General features: G+C 48.5%; 1 protein-coding gene across 1 annotated transcript; it reads right to left on the reverse strand.

Annotated features, from left to right (window-relative positions):
- Positions 1-1,155: 1,155 nt before the first annotated feature.
- srebf2 (sterol regulatory element binding transcription factor 2) lies at positions 1,156-19,178 on the reverse strand. The gene is made up of 20 exons (XM_015945275.3): positions 14,012-19,178; positions 8,917-9,224; positions 8,634-8,826; positions 8,377-8,528; positions 8,142-8,294; positions 7,787-8,065; positions 7,599-7,713; positions 7,372-7,523; positions 6,999-7,203; positions 6,755-6,930; positions 6,253-6,502; positions 6,012-6,181; positions 5,756-5,927; positions 5,570-5,681; positions 5,383-5,492; positions 5,029-5,161; positions 3,871-4,042; positions 3,293-3,469; positions 3,046-3,157; positions 1,156-2,895 (listed from the first exon to the last, which is right to left on the reverse strand). Exons 1-20 carry the CDS (start codon positions 14,100-14,102, stop codon positions 2,678-2,680), a joined length of 3,450 nt encoding a protein of 1,149 aa, XP_015800761.1. The 5' UTR covers positions 14,103-19,178; the 3' UTR covers positions 1,156-2,677.
- Between the last annotated feature and the right edge of the window lie 1,286 nt (positions 19,179-20,464).

Consider the following 20,464-nt stretch of genomic DNA (forward strand, 5'->3'; position numbering starts at 1 on the left):
AGTTAAAATTTAAATATTCAGCTTAAAACGATCAGTGTTGTGTAGTTGTCAGGTAAAAACCTGCACTACATTTGAATTTAAATCTGCTATCGCTATTGGCTAAGAGGTACACTATGACGTTAGCTGGGACATTATGATGTCACAATTTCGTTGTGAGCCTGCATGTGTGTGTTTTTGTTAGTGGCTCCATCCTCTCAGTCTGCTAGGCAACAGCATTTACGGCATTTTTCAAACAGGAAGTGGAAGAGGAGTAAGACTCTGATAGGGGGTGACTTGCTCTTTAAGTCATCCCAGAGCAGTTGAAGATGTTGGTAAAAATCTAATGTTGAATTTAATGTGATGCTCGAGCACCAATATGTCTACCTTCACACCTAGATTTTGTTTATTTCTATGCACTCAGCTACTGATTTTTTTTCTCATATAACCCCTAGATTTACCAGTCATACCAATTTGTACAATAACGAAAACTTGATAAAATTTAGAATTACAAATAAACTATGACAAAATCAGTTCATCTTAGTGCTTACTAGCATCAATGTCTTCATGTACGCCATTATTGGATTTAGAGGGGTTGGAGACCAACGGAACTTTAAGACAGAGGAAATTATCTCTGTCTGGCCCCAAAACAAGTTCTTATCTGAATCTGGTGCCCTTGAGCCTGAGGCTGACGTGATTACTCCCCCTCAGAAGAAATGTGGAATGCTGTCATCGCCATGGCAACTCTTGTCTCCCTATCCCAGCCTGGGCGGGACTGCGACTGGTGAAGGCTGTTGAATCGTTTCCAGGAGTCACTGTGCTTTCTAAACCAATTACCTCCCTCCCCTGTCCAAACGGAGGTGACGAGCGCTGCTTATCGTGGCTGCATGCACTGACGTGTGGAGTCCCCAACCCTACCACCCCACCTAGTGGACACTTACGTTGTGTAATGTCTGAAGTCTGCTGCATTTCTTTCTGAGGTGTTTTTGCATGCCTATGTATGTATGTCTGATCTCAGAATTGTGTGTACTGAAACTCTAATTTCCCTCTGGGATTAATAAAGTATCTTTGAATTGAACTGAATATAACGTGTGGCTGAGGTCAAACCACAAAACTTAGGAGTGGCTCTAATATTAAGACTATTGAAACATTTCAACATCCACTTAAACACACAGGGCACACCGTTGTTTTTTTTTTAATAAGAAAACATTAAAAGAAGCACATCATTCCAACAATAAACAAGCTGAGGGGAGACAACAAACAAAAAAAAATGAAAGGTAACATTTACAACTATGCAATGGCTGCTGATGCACGGCTGACTTTTACCAATCAGGGAAACGGAAACTGATAAACGTAATGTTAGTGCAGAAACATTTGAGTTAAAGGCCAAGTCCCGGTTTCCTCTTATCTTGTTTGTGTGCGAGTAAATTTTACATTCCTACACATTTTGACCAAAAACAAAACAAAATGTTTTTTCTACTAATGTCCTGAACCGCGAGTCTCCGGTCTTTTGCTGCTGCTGCTAATAAAAACAAAACTGGCCCCTCAAAAGCATTCAGCTCACATTAAATAAGAGAAAAGACAAAAGTGCTGCGTCGTGACTAATAATGACAAATAAAAAGCAACACCCCCCCCCCCCCATTATTCCAACCTGATAAAAATATTTTCTACCGAACACAAAAGGTTTACGTCTCCTCCAGGAGCTCGCCGCTGAGCCACAAATGTCTGTGGCGCTGCTTCAGATTTTCAAAGGAAGAAAACCATTTTTGCACGTTGCCACGGTAACCGACCACAGCAGCTGTAAAGGCCTCCGTATGAGGAAAACTCAAGGATTCAAACGGTTTGGTGGAGTGGAACTCAGACCTCTGAATCACGTCTCGGCCAACCACTTCCTGTTTACCTGCTTATGCACATTTTATTTACACAGTCACAACATGCACCTGTACCTGTGAGCGACGACGGGGTTTTAAAACTTCATAAACTAAGGCTGCTTCCCTCTGAAGTTTAAGAGATTCTCCTGATTTGATATAAAAAGCTCTGATAATCTGAATTCACTTCCCCGGGCTGAGGCGTGTTTGGGGTTTCCTAGTTGCTTCCCGGTACAACTCTAACATTGTACGGCGTTTGAGGTAGATGAGAGCCACCAGCCAGCGTAGCAGTTAAACCAGCTGATGTGTGCGTCCTACAGCACACACTCAGCACAGTGGAGCCCGTAAATGAACTGAAGGCGTTCCTAATTAATGCAGAGCTCACGCTGCATCAGACAGCTTTGTCTCCTGCAGCGAACGACCGAACTGCTGCAGATAATGGTCCCTTTGGACTTTTATAACCCTGTTAGCATCATTTACGTCTTTGTCTTTAAAAAACTACATTTGTGGTCCTAATACACGTTTTATTTTAATTTTTGGATGAATGAGCTGGATAAGGTACTCGTTAGACAGACGGTAGTACTACCAACGGCCACACGGTGGAGCTGTAGCGAATGAGCTAACATTTTCTAAATGCTTTTTTGTATTTTTACATTTTTTTTGTTTTTGTGAAGCGCCTCGTGATTTTCATCTTGAGAGGCGCTATAGAAATGATATTTTCTTTCTTCTTCTTCGAACACTGGGTTCTGCTGGGTTTGGGATCTTGAAGTCTCGTGGTCAGTCTGAACGGCAGTTGTAACGTTGCGGGTCGCCCGGTTTCTAGAAGTCGTCGCTCAGGAAGCAGCGATGGTGGTGCCGCCGCTGAGGCGCAGCAGGATCTGCTGACAGTCCTGCAGGGAGCGGCGGTCTCCCACCCGCTCCAGGGTCCGTTTGGCCTCGGCCAGCAGGCGGGCTCGGTGACCCGGCGGGGTCAGCAGGGGCATGGGCAGGTGGCGGCAGGCGAGAAGAATGGCGTGGGCCCTCTCCCTCTCACCCACAACACACTCGCCCTCTGATGGTGGCAGGAGGGAGAGAGAAGAAACAGGAAGTTGAGGATTAATAGTCAGCCTCCCTAAAGGCAGCCATGTTGCTCCTCAAACGAAGCAGAGTAGCAGATTGTGACCCAGCGCTGAAGGGGTCTGATTTAAGTGGCTCTACGTACCGGCCGAGTAGGGGCTGTGGGTCCTGCGCCGCAGGTTGTGCTCCAACAGCTGGTGAGTCCTCGTTGGACTGGCTCCGGCCATCAGCCGCACCGTGGTCTCATGGAGGAAAACCTGGGGGGTGGGGGCGTGGTTAGAGGCATTATCCACACCTTTCAGGTCAACGATTTTAACCGAGACGTGGAGGAACGACGGAGTTGGAACTGGAAGTAAAACGGGGCCAAACAGGAAGGAAGTACCAGGATGTACCTTGTGTTGGGCCTGTCTGTAGCACTGTGTGAGCTTCCTGAGCGCGCTCAGGTCCCTCTGGAAGCCAGCCAACTGGGATCCAGGAGCCGGGCCGGGCTCCCCGTTACTGCTGCCTCCTCGCTGCCACAAACTGGTCCTTAACGTCAGCAGCAGGTCGCACACGAGAAGCTCCACCCCCTTGGAAGGTTAAAAAGCAAACAACTGTTTCTATATTACCAAATCATGTTGTGATTTACCAAAGTACTGAAGAAGTCAAATTTGCACTAGCAGGAAGGAGCCCAGCACGCCAGAAGTCCACCCCCCCCACCCCCGCAAGTGAGGTGGCATGGAGCGGGTGCGTGCAGATCACAGAGGCCTCTGTATTGCACTGCAGACACATTGCACTCAGGTTCAGGATCATGCAATGCAACTACAATGCACCACAGCCGCCTCCTTCCACCCACCCCCCCACCAACATGCAGCGACCCGAGACGCGTGCATCAGAAACACGGAGGTGAAGCCCTCAACCCAGACTCAGGTTTTAGGAAGAGCAGATCCGCGTTTGCAGGTTCGGTGAGGACGTTTGTTTGGACCCTGACCTTGTTGAGCAGGTTTCCCGACTGAGAAAGAGGCACAGAGACGCTGGAGCGCAGGTAGCTGCTGGCTCTGTCACAGTGGGACAGGCAGGAGACCACCGCCTCTCCTTTCAGAGGGGACAGGCTCATCTGGACCACCTTAGAGAGGAGAAGCACGGCTTTGGGTAGACGGTGGCTGAAACGGAGAGGGAGGAGATCGTTACGATTATTGTTTATTAAAGATGCTTCAGTGTTTGTGCAGCTCTGACTTAGGGGTTGGAAATAAGTCAGAAATAACCTTTAATCTGCTCATTTAGCTTTAAGGACCAAGTTCACTCATTTTATTCAACACATCTGCAGTGGAAGTGTATGAATGACTCGTGTGCGGATGTCCGTGGAAAAAAAGCTCTTGCGCTCCTGTTTCAGGGAGTAAGAGTTAGTTGTTGGGTATTATTAATGATAATCGGACATCTCACCCGTCCCCCACTCTACTCTCCACTCCTTGTTCACTTCATGACTCATTATGCTGCCTCACGGCCACCGAGGACTGACTGATTGGAGTTTTGTTGTTAGCCTCAAGGGCAACCTGCTGGCTGTAGGTCACTCTGGACAAAAGCATCCTCCAAATACACAAACATAAGTAAAAAAAATGGTTTCTCAGTGAACTTGGTCTTTAAAAATAATTTTGACCAAACTTTAGGTGAAAATGTGCTTTAACTAGATAAATTGCATTTCTTGCAGAAATGCTGTTTGAATGCTGGATAGCTTAAACTGTTAGCTGAATCAGCTTAATAGCTGAACTGAAGCTGAAAGTATGCAAAACTGTCAAAATGAGCTGAATGTGTTGAAAGATGTAGAAGCAAAAATCACTAATGAGCAAATAAAGCACAAAAAGTATGATCGGACAATCGAGGAGGAAAGTGCGGAGGAGAGGCCGCCGCGCGTTTCATAAATCAGCCTTTTGACTGTTCGCGTACACGTTCTAAATTTCAGTCGTAGGAGAGAATAAATTACTGTTTTCACGAACGCTTGATAAACGAGGCCCCTGGTCTCCACAGTAACGTTTACTTTATTGGTGTTTATACGGATTTGTCCCAACAGAATCGATCAAATGTTTAACGCAAATGATAATATCTACATTTGATTACTACATTCCTCCATAGTTTACTTCAGCGCACTTACTCGAGAATGTGCAAAGCTCTCGGCATTCGCTCGGCTTCTGCCAACAGCGTCCTGACTGTGGCGTCGTCCCCCTGCAGCCAGAGAACCGCAGCCTTCAGAACCAGAGCCCACCAGCGACTCACCGGGTCTCGCACTGGACACAAGAACACCAGGAAAACTTTAGGCATCGTTTAGTCCTTAGCCCCGCCCCCGAACGTCACACACTGAGTTTTTCTGCGAGAAAACAAACTGAATCGCATGAAAAAAATAAATAAAACACAAACAGATTTGTGCCGGAAGACTAAAACACGAGAGTTCTGAGAAACAGGAACTCTGTCTTCCTGGGACTGAACAACAAACGGGTGGTGTTCAAACCTGAGACGGTGGTGTGACTGGGAGGAGTCGGGAAGGGGGGAGGAGGGGAAGGAGAGTCCTCTGTGCAGCTATTCAACAGCTCGAGGAACTCCAGGGCGTTGGAAAATTCCCTGGAAAAAGAGCGAGACGGTTATTTGTACGGAGGAGGACGCGAGTGAAGAACCAGAGCACCTGGATGGCGACTCACCCACAGCTGTTCTTGCCGCCATCAGAGTCGCTCTGCGGCTGGATGAGCGTGTGAACGGCTCTCTCCAGGAGCTTCCTGCAGAAACATCGGTGCAGCTGGGCGATGGGGTCAGCTGGGGACAAACACAAAGCGTCGACTTCATTCAAATCACAAAACAAAAACCGAACCAAACAGGAAGAAACAAACCTGCGTCTCTCTGAGAGGTGTACACTTCGTCGCCGCTGTCGGACTTCACCGACCAATCACAGCTCAGGAAGAACTGCCTACCCAGCGGTGTGAAGAGCCAGCGGAGGCAGTCGGGGATCTGCTTGGTCTCGGTCTGGTTGGCCACGCCCTCTGCGCAGCCCAGAAGGTAACCCTGGAGACAAACAGGAAGTGAGTCAAAGCTGCAGAAGCAAATGCGAGGATGCCTTTGGTCTGGAGGCGGGAAGCAGACACGTACAGGTAGACAGGACAGGTGGTGGCCCAGGACGGAGCGCAGGGCCGTCGCTGCAGTCACGTACATCTGAGCCAGCTGAGTCGGCGCCATCTTGCCCTGAGCGCTCTCACTGAGGTTGACGGCGTTCAGAGACAGAGACAGCGCCCACCAGCTGCTGCGCTGAGGCAGCTTCCCTGCAGAAACACGTTTAGGGTGGTGTGAGTACGAGGGAAGCCCTGAGCTGACTGTGCAGACGACCTCTGACCTGTGAGCTGCAGCTGGCTGAGCTGGTGGTAAACCAGTGCTGCGTCCCTGGCGCTGGTCCTCGCCTCCTCCCCCTCGTGCTTCCCTCCGACCTGGTGGACCAGCCAGCCCAGAGGCGTCGGGCGATGCAAGCAGTAGCGAATAAAATTCCAGGAGAGAGAACAAACCAGGTCCAGACCGGTGGAGGGGAGCGCTCTCGTCAGCACGGACAGGCAGGTCTCTAGACTGGCCATCGCCGCCGCGTAATCTCCCTTTGAGAGAGAGGTGAGAGAAATAAGGAGCCAGGACCGAACCGGCAGAAAACTGAGGGGGGGATCACGACTCGGACACGAGGAAGAAAAGTAAAAAATAAAACCGCTCGGGGAAAAGGAGAACTAGAGACATCAGAAGGATCAGATCACAGGCAGGAGAGAGCGAGGAGCTCTTCGGTGTAAAAACGCTGCGTGTGGAGAGAGAGGGAGTCCAGCACACGCAGCGTTCACCCGCACCGCTTCGGTTCTCACCCGCTTCAGATGCAGGTCTGCTTGCTTGCGGTGCCTCCAGAAGGACACGGATTTAGGCGAATGAAGCGGCGTCACCGGCTCCCACAGGTACAGAACCCTGACGCACCCCCACAGAGCTCCCACTCCACTCAGCACCCAGACAATCACCCACGGCAACAGGCACCGCAGCCACGACGCTGGCGAGATAAAACACGAGGTAAGATCTCGGCTCCTCTGTAGGGAAGCACAAACCCTAAAGCCTCACCGAAGTCCTGGGAGTGGGTCGGGAACCAGACCAGAGTCCTGGATGGGATGTGGCCTGCAGACAGACCCGGGTTCCCCGCGGCCTCCGAGCCCAGCAGCGAGGGCAGCGGGTTCAGGGACAGACAGAAGAACGTCAGAGCGCAAAGAAGGAGCCGAGAGCGATCCATCACCCCCACCGTGGAGGGGGAATCCGGCTCGCTCTTCACCTGAAACACAAAGACGGGTTTAAATTAGGATTTCTGCCACTTTGAAGAGTTCCCGCAATATTTAGGACGTAACCTCTTTCTCCAAACTGAGGCCCTTCAGGAGGTCATCTCCGCTGAACGTTTGGACAAAACAAACCTGTAAATCCTGCCGGTGATGAAACAACTCACCGGGTCGTGATCCAGTAGAGGACTTCCCGGCTCAGAGTCAACGCAGTACGGAGAGAACTGGTGAGGAGAACCGGAGCCGGAGTCGGAGGCGGGAGGTGACATCATCACCACTTCTGGTTTGAGCTCCACGTCCTCGGGTAAGGACGCGGCCCCTGGGAGAGACGGGGGCGCGTTCGTTTCAGTGTCAGGCCGCTATGAATGATGCTGGAGTGTTTAGAAACACTCACCGTTCTTCTGGTTGGCCATCTTCAGGGTCAGGTTCTCCTGCCGCAGCTTGTGGTTGACCTGCTGCAGGTATTTTATGTAGTCGATGGCCTTCCTCAGCACTCCGGACTTGTGCATCTGAGTGGGGAAGGTAGAGATAAACAAATGCAGCTTTTCTCCGTTACGCCTCTAACACCTTTCCTGGTTGCACCTTCGCATCGTTGCCCATGACCAGGTCTCTGAGCTCCATGATCTTGTCGTTGATGGACGACCTGTATCTCTTCTCGATGATGTTGTGGGTTGTTCTCCTTTCACCCTCCTTCACCACCACTCCCGGCCCCATGCCTCCTGCCATCACCTGGCTCGGCTCCACGCTCGCCCTGGGCCCGGCGGTGCAGGGGGAGGAGCCTGGAGGCAGCTGTTTGATGGGCAGCTTGTCTCCTCCCATCACCACGGGAACGGTGGTCAGAATGTTGCTGCCCATCAGAGTCTGGGGACGAAAGACAGATGTGAGGGCCCATCAAGACCAGTCACGAGCTGGTCGCGGGTTCGCCCACGCCGCCTACCGGGACTTGTAGCGCGGCGTTCTGGATGGGCGTGGTCAGGGTGGCGATGCCCGCGGGGCTCTGCACGGTGGACAACACCTGCGTCCCGTCGGGTTTCAGCGTCGTGAGGACCAGCGAGTCCGTCTTGAGGATCTGAGGCTGCTGGACCAAAACCTGAAGGGGTGCATAAACCTTTCGTTTTTACTGAAATGAAACTTTAATCAGGTCAGACGACCTCAGCGCTAGTCACCCTTACAGGCACCTGCTGCTGCACAGCGTGGACTGTGGTGGGCGCTGTGGAGAGGGTCTGGATGGTCTGACCCGTCGCGGTCAGCAGGCGCTGATGCTGAATGGTGACTGGCTGCAGCTGTGGCGATGTCATGATGCTCTGCACTTGTGGCTGAATGACTGGAGGAATAAAAACAGAAATCTGATCACGTTTAAAGCGCCGGAGCTCTGCAGCAGAAGCTGACAATCATCAGCAGATCTACTCCTCTCCATCACTGCGGTCACCTTGGAAACTAGGAGCAGCACTATGATGGCAGATGACCGGGCTCTGGATGAAGCGTGACTGTCCACCGTTGGAGGCGATCATCACGGTTTGGGCTGCCTGCGTCTGGATGGGGAGGGGCGTCTGGCTGTGGGTCTGAACCAAAGTCTGGACCGGGAAGTTCTGGGTCTGCAAGGAAACTCCCTGCGCGTGCACCTGCATTTAAACCAAACAGAATCTGCTTTAGAAAGCCGATGGTTAGCTGACACGGAGCCCGACCGCAGACAGAATAAAACACGCCGATACCTGGATGGTGGGCTGGGACGTCTGATGGGGTTGGATGGGCTGAGGCCGCGGCTGGAGCAGCGGAGGGCTGCGGGTCACCTGCTGCACCGTAGGGGTGGCGGCGGTGGCGAGGGAGGGCGTCTGAGCAGGCGTGAGGGGAGGGGTGAGGGGCAGGGTCTGGGGGGAAGCGAGGTAGGCAGTGGCGGTGGGTGTCTGAATGGCCATCTGGGGGGCGGAGCCAACAGCTTGCACAGAGCTTGCCGTGGTCATCTGTTCTTCAAACATGTCTGGGAAGTCCCCCACCTGGTTGCTGACGAACTGCAGCATCTCTGTGGAGAAACCCAGAAACCCGTCACATGTTTAAAAATGTGAAACGTTCACGAGGATCACGTTTAAGCGAAGAGAGGTCCTCACTGGGCCGGCGTTTGTGTCCGCGGTCCTGAAACTGATGGAAAGCAGTAAAGAGACCAGAGTGCAGCTTTTATTAAGATGTCTGAACCTCGCTAACAGATAAGAGCACAAACTGACCTCGACGTGACGCCTTGACCCCCACAGGTGCCGCTACCGTTCTACTGATGAGTTAACTCGAAGCAGCCGCCACACAGAAAACCTTGAGAAAGGAGGGGGTTATCTTCACGGCCCTGAACCACGCCGCTGTTGTGCAACTACTGATAGCTTTCCTTAAGAACTGGGTCACAACCGATCAATAATTAACCAATCACATCTCAGCTACACGAGGAGCCCACCCAGGTCGGTCAGGACGGGTCTTTCTGTGACCTGCCACGACCGTTGGACCAACGAGAGTTCAGATTTCCTGACTGATCGCGGATCGGGCGTCCATCGGTCAGGGCCACCGGCCCGTAGCCTTGAACTTCGTCCCGCTGTCCCGCATCCCGACACTTCCACAGACAAATAGCGCATTTATAGATGCTGTGAGCTTTAAAGAACCCACCAGAGTCCAGGCAGCTGAGTTTATCTGCTCCATGCACCGTCCCATCTCTTCAAAATAACCCAGTTATTCTTTATTTATCTTTATTTTCATAGACTTGATTTTCTGTCTCAGGGTTTATACCGCAAACTGTAATCTGACTCTTGGATTACCGTTAATCTGAGAAACGATAACAGTATAAACAAAACCTCAGGCAAACGTGACCTGAATCCATCTGACTGTAAATATAAACATATTTAATGCAAGTGAGGAAGTTTTAGTGAAGCGTTTGTGATGCGAGTCACAAACCTGATGATGACGGGTGTAATAAAAGCCACTTTTCTTCCTCCGTGTGAAATTTACCAACAGAGTTATAATAAATAAGTGAAAAATTACACGTTTTACATCAACTTAGCTCGTATGAACGACACACGAGTGAGTGTGAAGCACAGGATCCAAGAACAGCAGCAAGTACGATAAATGACCCCACTAAATAAACGGTTATCTGAGCAGGAATTTCTCGCTCATGTTTACATTTGATGAACGTTCTGCTAGCTGGTGGTCCACCAGGCAGAAGAAGCCCACAGGAACCCTGCAGCAGACCTTTTAGAGGATAAGATCTTTCCAGAACTGCGCTGCTCTGGGTGGCTGCATGTCGGAGTAGCTCTGTTGACTATATGCAAGTTTTGCCTTTTCTTGGGACATTTTTTCTTCTAGTTTCTCAAGAAAAACTGTATTTTTTGGACACTTTACTTTTCTGTTTCTGGTGCTGTGAAGCTTGGAGGATTTTTACAGCAATTTTTTTTAGCTTTTTTCACTTTTTGAGCATTTGTTATGATGCGTAACCATGGCAACAAGCTGGTTTACAATCAGGAGCAGCTGATTAACATTGGAAAGGCTGAAATAATACCTCAACTGAAGCCACAAATCCCAAATGAGCTAAAACGCAAGAAGCGTGGGTGCAGAGTGGGAGCAAAACGGAGACAGAGAAAGGGAAAATTCAAACCGTCTCTTCCATCGATTATAATGGGCAATGTGAGATCACTGGCCAACAAGATGGAGGAACTCCAAGCCCTTTCAAGGACTCAGACAGAGTTTCGGCAGTTTCGGAACCGCTTGAGGAGATCATACAAAGAAGGATTCTCCAGAGAATCAAGAAAATGATGGACAACCCTGAGCATTCTCTTCACAAGACTGTCCGACAACGGAAGAGTGTCTTCAGTCAGAGGCTTCTTCAGTTTGGCTGCAACACTGACCGCTACTGGAGATCCTTCCTGCCAACAGCCATTGTAATATACAACAACTCTTTGGTGACTTGATTATTATTATTATTCTGAGCTACTACAGCAATCAATTTCCCTTTGGGATTAATAAAGTATTTTTGAATTTGAATTGAAGAGCACAAGATGAGGTGAAGGAAAAGCAGCTTCCTGTTTGAACGGCAGGAGAGGAGACAGGAACAGGCTGAAGGTGGGGAAACTGATGTATTTTTAGCTGCTGGTCCACATCTGAGAGGCACACCCTGATGTAGGTGTGGAGATGAGCTGTAGGAAGTGGAAGGACAGCAGCACAGACAGTAAAGAGCCGGTTTAGTTCAGAAAAAAATCAAAAACATGAAACAAATAAGGACCAAAGGCGTTAAAAAGAGCTGAACAAGTGCTCCAGCGGCTGAGAGGATCTGGTTTAGCAGCGATTCTTCTCTAGATGCCACCTTGCTAGCTGCGCCCCTGATTCTGTTAGCTCTTTGCCAATATTGACTCTGCCCACATTCACCAGATAACAATGGTCATGATGCAAACACAAGAGTTAAAGTGGAGCGTGAGTGTGGACAAAGGAAGTCAAACAGACACAAGGATCTGAATCTGCCTCATGACATCGCCTCTGTTCTGGGACACGTTTAGATCCCAGCAGAAGGATGTGATTTAATATAAGCTCAAGAACATTTGAGCTCCTCACACGTGATGCACGCTTTAGGGACGGACTGTTACCGAGAAGCAGCGCAAAGCATAAACAGGACACATAAAGGGTTCAGTCTCGTGACGACGATTCAGGTTTTACTGAAGCAAACCGCCACGGCGTTGGTAAAACGTGGCTCTGTCGAACTCTAAAGGTGACCAGATTAGATTTTATCTGTGGCTGGAAGAACATCCTGATGGAAAACGGTCTGCATCCTTTAGGTTTGGACCAGACACAACCAGCATGAAGCCGTACTGCTGGGAATTAACCAGCCATCATCTATTTGACGCAACCGGTACATTTCTCTCTTTTGATACCAGATTAAGTGGGAATACAAAACCGTGGGTGCTTTGCTGTCTGCTCATCCCAGAGGCCAACATTTCACCCGCTAGCTTCCACACGAACAAAGAAGCTAAGAAAACTTTTCTTTTACATTAATTATTCGTTTGGGGAAATAAAAGCTAACATTTAATGTAAGATAATAACATAAAAATATAAAGTTTGTAAACTGTAACTTTTTATTCTTAGCTGAATTTCTAATTTTAAATAGTTTTTCTGGTAAATCTAAATGTGCAAAACTGCTCTATAAAGGTAATCATCTAATATTAAGAGAATACTAATTAGAGGCAATAATGTTTGACTCTTTATTCAAACATCTCCACGTTTTGTAGAATTTTTGCTGTTTTTTTCTGATTACTTCAAGCTTCAATGACATGTAAGGACCAAAATATGTTTCTAAGTGTTTGATCTTCAATCTAAAGATTTAAAAGAGAAATAGCATTAGAAGGAGAAACAGGTGTGGTTACAGAAATCTGTAACATCTTTAAAGAGCAAGTCACCCCCTACCATAGTATTACTCAACTCCCACTTCCTGTTTGAAAAATGCAACAAATGCTGTTTCCTAGCAGGCCGAGAGGGCCAAGCCGCTAACACACACACACACACACACACACACACACACACACACACGGTCCCAGCTAACGTTCTAGGGTACCTCGTAGCCAATAGCGATTTCAGATTTAAATTAAAATGCAGTGCAGAGTTTTTAAATGGTAAAATGGCCTGTATTTGATATAGTGCCTTCTAAAGTCATGGAACCCCTCAAGACCCTTTACAACACAATCAGTCATTCACCCATTCACACACACATTCACACACTGGTGGGGATGAGCTACGATGTAGCCACAGCTGCCCTGGGGCGCACTAACAGAGGCGAGGCTGCCGAGCACTGGCGCCACCGGTCCCTCCGACCACCACCAGCAGGCAACGTGGGTTAGGTGTCTTGCCCAAGGACACAGCGACAGGGGCTCGAACCTGCAACCTTCAGATTACGGGGCGAGCACTTAACTCCTGTACCACCGTCACCCCGTTTTTACCTGACAACACTGACAGTTTTAGGCAGAAAATTTTAATTTTTAACTAAAATGCACTAAAGTGCAAAACTATTGACTACACGTGTCTGCAATTAGACACACATTTATGTAGTTTATCTGAAAAATAAGTTGATTTGGGGGTGACTTGCTCTTTAAGCTTAGCCTGTGAAAGCCCAAATCACCACTGATTTTCTTTCATGATCCAGTATCAAACCACAGACCATCCTCACTGGTGATGTTTTGGTTTCCCAGTCTAAACTGGAAGTTTTACAGCAATGAATGCTGTTTAAATAATCTGCAGAACAGAATAGGTACAGATTAAAATGTCAAAGGGTAAACATAGTCTAAAGAACTACGATCAGATTTCTTAAAATATTTTAACATCAGGTTTCAGATGTCATGTTTGAAGTTATATAAAATAGAATATTGTCTTAATTTAATGTTGGATAAAACAAGAACAGAGAAACTATTCTACGTTTTAATATTTGAAAACAAAAGTCCCACATGAAACATCTGTTGCCTCCGGACACGGGACGCGCTTCTTGCCGTTCGCTTTTGCTTCATAGAAAAAGGGACGAGAGTCTGTAAACATAGTCACCAAGAAGCAATTTCAACCTCACAGATGGCTGATAATAAACATAAATCACCACAAATGAACTCCAATCATCACACAAAGCAACATAGATGCATGCAGCAAAAGGACGAACACATTTAAGCAACACAAACTATTGGGCTAGCATGTTAGCGGCTAAATAAATAAACCTTTAATGTAGACTAGCTTAGACGGGCTCCTACATGGAAACAAGCCAAACTCTCAGGAAAACAACAACAAACCGCGCAGGCAGAGAGGTCAACTCACCATCGATGTCTCCCAAAGTGAATTCGTCCCCTAGCTCTGCTAAAGTCGGGTCCATGGTCTCCATCGGGCTGATGTACTCTCCGGTGTCCATCCTGTTTGTCAGCGACTCGCGTCTCCAACTGTCACAGGAGGGTCGCGAGGACTAAAACACACCACTAGCCTCCACTTCCGCCTTTCCCCGAAGCTAACAACGAACGTATCCGAATTAAAATCCCGACTTTTACCGGAATAACCTTAAAACGACACCAAAGCCTCAAGAGAGGCAGACATTTACGCCGATAAACTCATCTTCACTGATTAATTGCCATGGCGACGCCATCTTGTTTTACGCTAATTACGTCATTCACAATCGAAAGCTGTGGCCCAAGAAGCCGCCTGATTGGTTAAAACTCGGCCGTTCTTGTCATGAGACCAGTCGTCTTCGTCCAATGAGAATGTCGCATTCACTGTGGTCTGATAGTACGTCAAGCATCAGAAGCTGGTGTGTCATTTGAAAACCGCCCCTCCATCATTTTACAAATACCTCACGAGGCTGATCACAAGGATGAGTGTGAAAACAACACGTATTAGCTCCACGTTATTTAATAGAATGTTCATTTAAATTATCTAAGGCAAAGCCCAAGGATATAATAAACAAAAGCAATTTAACGAATGTTTAAACACGCATCAATATTTATCAACATAAAAACATCATCACGTTTCTTGTAAAAGTGGCACAGAAAAAAACTTCATACTTAAAGGTGTTGATTCTTTTAATTTATTGCAGCAAAAACAAAACTACAAATACGTATTATCATTTTTTTAAAATAAAACAAGCGTTTTATCATCGAAACATATAACACTCGATAAAAGCAAACATGGAATTAGATTTTAAAGCTTTACGGCAATTTTAAGAGCAAAAATAACACGCTTGTTCTTGTAAGATGTTAAATGAACACATTTTACAGGATTTGAAACAGTACACTCAAAGCTAGCCATTAGCATTTAAAACACTTTCAATTCTTCAGCCTTTTTGCCCATTTTCTAAATTTTTGCAGCAATAAAGCTCATCATGTTAGCACATCATTCAAGAAAAACAACTCATGTTATTGTGCTGGTTAAAAAGCAAGTCACCCCCAAATCAACATTTTTTTTCTGATAAACGATATAAATGCATGTTTAATCGTGCTGCAGACACGTGTAGTCAATAGTTTAGCACTTTAGTGCATTTTAGTTAAAATTTAAGTTTTCCTCTCCCTGGGCTGCCACCTTACCGTGGTGGAGGGGTTTGAGTGTCTCAATGATCCTAGGAGCCAAGTTGTCTGAGGCTTTCTGCCTGTGGTAGGGTCACCCATGGCAAACAGGTCCTAGGTGAGGGATCAGACAAAGAGCAGCCCAAAGACCTCTTATGATGAATTATATAAATGGAAACCGTGTTCCCTCGCCCGGACGTGGGTCATCGAGGCCCCCCTCTAGAGCCAGGCCTGGAGGTGGGGCACGTTGGCGAGCGCCTGGTGGCCGGGCTTTCACCCATGGAGCCTGGCTGGGCACAGCCCGAAGAGGAAACATAAGTCCCCCTTCCCATGGACTCACCACTCGTGGGAGGGGCCAAAGGGGTCGGGTGCAGTGTGTGACGGGTGGTAGTCGAGGGCGGGGACCTTGGCGGTCTGATCCTCGGCTACAGAAGCTGGCTCTTGGCACATGGAATGACACCTCTCTGGTGGGAAAGGAGCCTGAGGTTGAGAGGTTCTGACTAGATATGGTTGGACTCACTTCAACGCATGGCTCTGGAACCAGTTTCCTTGAGAGGGGTTGGACTTTGTACCACTATGGAGTTGCTCCCACTGAGAGGCGCCGAGCAAGGGTGGGCATACTGGTTGCCCCCCATCTTGGTGCCTGTATGTTGGGGTTTACCCCAGTGAATGAGAGGGTAGCCACCCTCCGCCTACGTGTGGGGGGACGGGTTCTGACTGTGGTCTGTGCTTACGCACCAAACTACAGTTCAGACTACTCACCCTTTTTGGAGACCTTGGAGGGGGTGCTGGAAAGCGCTCCTTCCGGTGACTCCCTCGTTCTGCTGGGGGACTTTAATGCTCACGTAGGCAACGACAGACCTGGAGAGGTGTGGTTGGGAGGAACGGCCCCCCCGATCTGAATTCGAGTGGTGTTTTGTTATTGGACTTCTGTGCCAGTCATGGAGTGTCAATAAGAACACCATGTTCAGACATAAAGGTGTCCATATGTGCTCTTGGCACCAGGATACCTTAGGCCGCAGCTCGATGATCGACTTTGTTGTTGTTTCATCTGACCTGCGGCCGCATGTCTTGGACACTCGGGTGAAGAGGGGGCGGAGTTGTCAACTGACCACTACCTGGTGGTGAGTTGGCTCAGATGGTGGGGGAGGATGCCGGTCAGACCAGGCAGGCCCAAACGTATCTCAAGAGTCTGCTGGGAACGTCTGGCAGAGTCTCCTGTCAGAAGGAGCTTCAATTCCCACCTCTTGACAGAACTTCCAAAATGTTCCGGGGAAGGCGGGGGACATTGAGTCTGAATGGACCCTGTTCCGTGCCTCCATTGTTGAGGCGGCCGACCGGAGCTGTGGTCGCAGGATCGTCGGTGTCTGTCGTTCTGGCAACCCCTGAACCCAGGGATGCTGTCAAGCAAGAAAGAGTCCTATCAGGTCTTTTTGGCCTGTGGGACTCCAGAGGCAGCTGACAGGTACCGGCAGTCCAAGCGGAACGTGGCTCGGGTGGTCGCCAAGGCAAAAACCTGGGCATGGGAGGAGTTCGGTGAGATCATGGAGCAAGACTTCCACATGGCTTCGAGGAGATTTTGGTCCACCATCCAGAGCCTCAGGGGGGGAAAGCAGTGCGCTACCAACACTATCTATAGTGGGGATGGTGTGCTGCTGACCTCTACTCAGGACGTTGTGGATCGGTGAGCAGAGTACTTCGAAGACCTCCTCAATCCCACCAACACGTCTTCCAGTGAGGAAGCAGAGTCTGGGGACTTTGGGTTGGCCTCTCAAGTCTCTGGTGCTGAGGTCACTGAGGTGGTTAAAAAGCTCCTCTGTGGCAAGGCTCCAGGGGTGGATGAGATCTGCCCGGAGTTCCTTAAGGCTCTGGATGTTGTGGGGCTGTGGTGGCTGACGCGGCTCTGCAATATCACGTACACATTGGGGTAGGCACACTGGAATGGCAGACTGGGGTGGTGGTCCCCTTATTTAAAAGGGGGGACCGCAGGGTGTGTTCCATCTACAGGGGGATCACACTCCTGAGCCTTCCTGGTAAGGTCTATTCAGGGTTTCTGGAGAGGAGGGTCCGTCGGATTGTTGAACCTCAGATTCAGGAGGAGCAATGTGGTTTTCGTCCTGGCCGTGGAACACTGGGCCAGCTCTATACCCTTAGGGAGATCCTGGAGGGTGCGTGGGAATTTGCCCAACCAGTCTACATGTGTTTTGTGGATTTGGAGAAGGCATTTGAACGTGTCCCTCGGGGGGCCCTTTGGGGGGTACACCAGCAGTATGGAGTACCGGGTCCTCTGATACGGGCTGTTAGGTCCCTGTATGACCGGTGTCAAGAGCTTGGTCCGCATTGCCGGCAGTAAGTCGGGCTCGTTCCCAGTGGGCAGCAGTAGCTCAACAGGTTGTCCAGTAATCGGAAGGTTGCAGGTTCGATCCCGGCTCCGCACAGAGAATTCTGCTGTTGTGTCCTTGGGCAAGACACTTAACCCACCTTGCCTGCTGGTGGTGGTCGGAGGGACTGGTGGCACTTGTGCTCGGCAGCCTCACCTCTGTCAGTGTGCCCCAGGGCAGCTGTGGCTACATTGTAGCTCATCACTATCAGTGTGTGAATGTATGAATGATACACTGTAGTGTAAAGCACTTTGGAGTCCTTACTCTGAGAGGCACTATAGAAGTGCGGGTCATTTATCATTTAGACTCCGCCAAGGCTTTCGTTTGTCACCGATTCTGTTCATAACCTTTATGGACAGGATTTCTAGGTGCAACCAAGGTATGGAGGGGATCCGTTCTGGTCGCCTGAGGATCAGATGATTTGCAGATGATGTGGTCCTGTTGGCTTCATCAGAACGTGATCTTCAGCTTTCGCTAGAGCGGCTCACAGCAGAGTGTGAAGCAGCTGGGATAAGAACCAGCTCCTCTAAAGCTGAGACCATGGTCTTGATTCGGAAAAGGGTAGAACGCCTTCTCCGGGTCAGGGATGAGGTCCTGCCCCAAGTGGAGGAGTTCATGAATGAGGGAAAACTGGAGCGTGAGATCGATAGGCAGATTGGTGCTGCATCTGGAGTGATGCGGGCGTTTTACCGGTCTGTCGTGGTGGAGAGAGAGCTGAGTCAAGGCAAAGCTTTCGATTTACCGGTCGATCTACGTTCCTACCCTCACCTATCGTCATGAGGTTTGGGTAGTGACCAAAAGAACGAGATCGCGGATACAAGCAGCCGAAATGAGTTTTCTCCACAGAATGGCTGGGCTCTCCCTTAGAGATAGGGTGAAAAGCTCGGCCATCCGGGAAGGGCTTGGAGCAGACCCGCTGCTCCTCCACATCGAGACGAGCCAGTTGAGGTGGCTCAGGCATCTGGTCAGGATGCCTCCTGGACGCCTCCCTGGTGAGGTTTTCTGGGCACGTCCAACCGGGAGGAGACCTAAAGGGAGACCCAGGACACGTTGGAGGGACTATGTCTCTTGCCTGGCCAGGGAACGCCTTGGGATTCCCCCGGAAGAGCTGGCCCAAGTGGATGGGGAGAGGGAAGTCTGGGCCTCTCGACTTAGGCTACCGCCCCTGCGACGTGACTCCGGATAAGCAGATGAAAATGGATGGATGGATGGAGTGGTAAAAATGTGTATTGGGGATAAATCTACTTACTTTTTTTTTCTTTTCAAGCACTTTTTTTTATTTTCTTGATTTTATTTGAATGATTTCTGGCCCTCTCTCTCTCTAACCTTCCTGCATGCTGCATCTTTTCTCCGTCTTCCAGAAAATCAGTTTCCTACTTTCTACCTAATCAGCCAAGGGATCTACCGAATGCAAAAAAAGCTTAAAGAGCAAGTCACCCCCAAAAAAACTTTTTTTTGCTGATAAACTAAATAAATGAGCGTCTAATCGTGCTGCAGACACGTGTAGTCAATAATTTGGCACTTCAGTGCACCTTAGTTAAAATTTAAATGTTCTGCCTAAAACTGGCAGTGTTGTGCCGTTGTCAGGTAAAAACTCTGCACTGTATTTTAATTTAAATCTGCCACAGCTATTGGCTAAGAGGTATGCTATGATGTAAACTGGTACATTATGATGTCACAATGCTGTCGTGAGCCTGTGTCTCAATTCAGGGTCTGCATCCTTCGTCGGCCGTTTACCTCACAGTGCCGCGACCAGGCCTGTCCCAATTCGAAGACTCCTTCAAATGCGGTTGACGAATTCGGCCCTCTTTAAAGAGCAAGTCACCCCCTATCAGAGTATTACCCCACTCCCACTTCCTGTTTGAAAAATGCAACAAATGCTGTTGCCTAGCAGACCGAGAGAGCAGAGTCGCTAACACACACACACACACAGGCTCACAACGACATTGTGACATCATATGGTACCAGCTAACGTTCTAGGGTACCTCTTAGCCAATAGCGATGGCAGATTTAAATTCAAATGCAGTGCAGAGTTTTTACCTGACAACGGCACAACACTGACAGTTTTAGGCAGAAAATTTAAATTTTAACTAAAATGCACTAAAGTGCAAAACTATTGACTACACGTGTCTGCAGCACGATTAGACACACATTTATGTAGTTTATCAGAAAAAAAAGTTGATTTGGGGGTGACTTGCTCTTTAATATGTGCTGCGCTCCAGCAGCAATGAGTTCAAATCACCGGGGCGCAGATTATGAACTCAGCTGAGGCAAAGCACGTCAGAAAAGTACAGAAAGCACCAGAGAATATGGGCTGATATGAACGATCGCAAATTAATTATTTTGTTTTGGTGGAGCCATTTTGTGAATGCAGGAGCCATTACCGCTGCGTCCTCTCTGCTCATAGGATGCCCGCAACTCTGAGTCCATAAATGACGTCATATATGTAGATACTGGATCTTTCCTGGCCTTCCCGCAATTTGAATTTTGAAGAAACCCACAACTTGCTTCTGGATTTAAAAATGCATTGTAATTACTGTGTTTCTGACAATTGTACCGAGTAAATATGACCATTTTCTTTCCCTGTAATGCCTTATTACCACATTACAGCAAAAAGCAATGCGTTACAGTAATTAATTACATTTGCACCGCGTTACTCCCAACACTGTTAACCACATCTTTATTATCATCATTTTACCCTTTTTTTGTTTGAATTGTGACTAAATGCTTCCCTCCAAACCCATGTGACAACCTTTAGCATGAGATTTAATTCAACAGTGAATTTAGAAGACATCTGTGGTTATCTCCTCCCTAAAAACAAAATACTTAAGATTAAATGC

This window comes from Nothobranchius furzeri, chromosome 12, assembly GCF_043380555.1.
Source record: "Nothobranchius furzeri strain GRZ-AD chromosome 12, NfurGRZ-RIMD1, whole genome shotgun sequence".
NCBI lineage: Eukaryota > Metazoa > Chordata > Actinopteri > Cyprinodontiformes > Nothobranchiidae > Nothobranchius > Nothobranchius furzeri.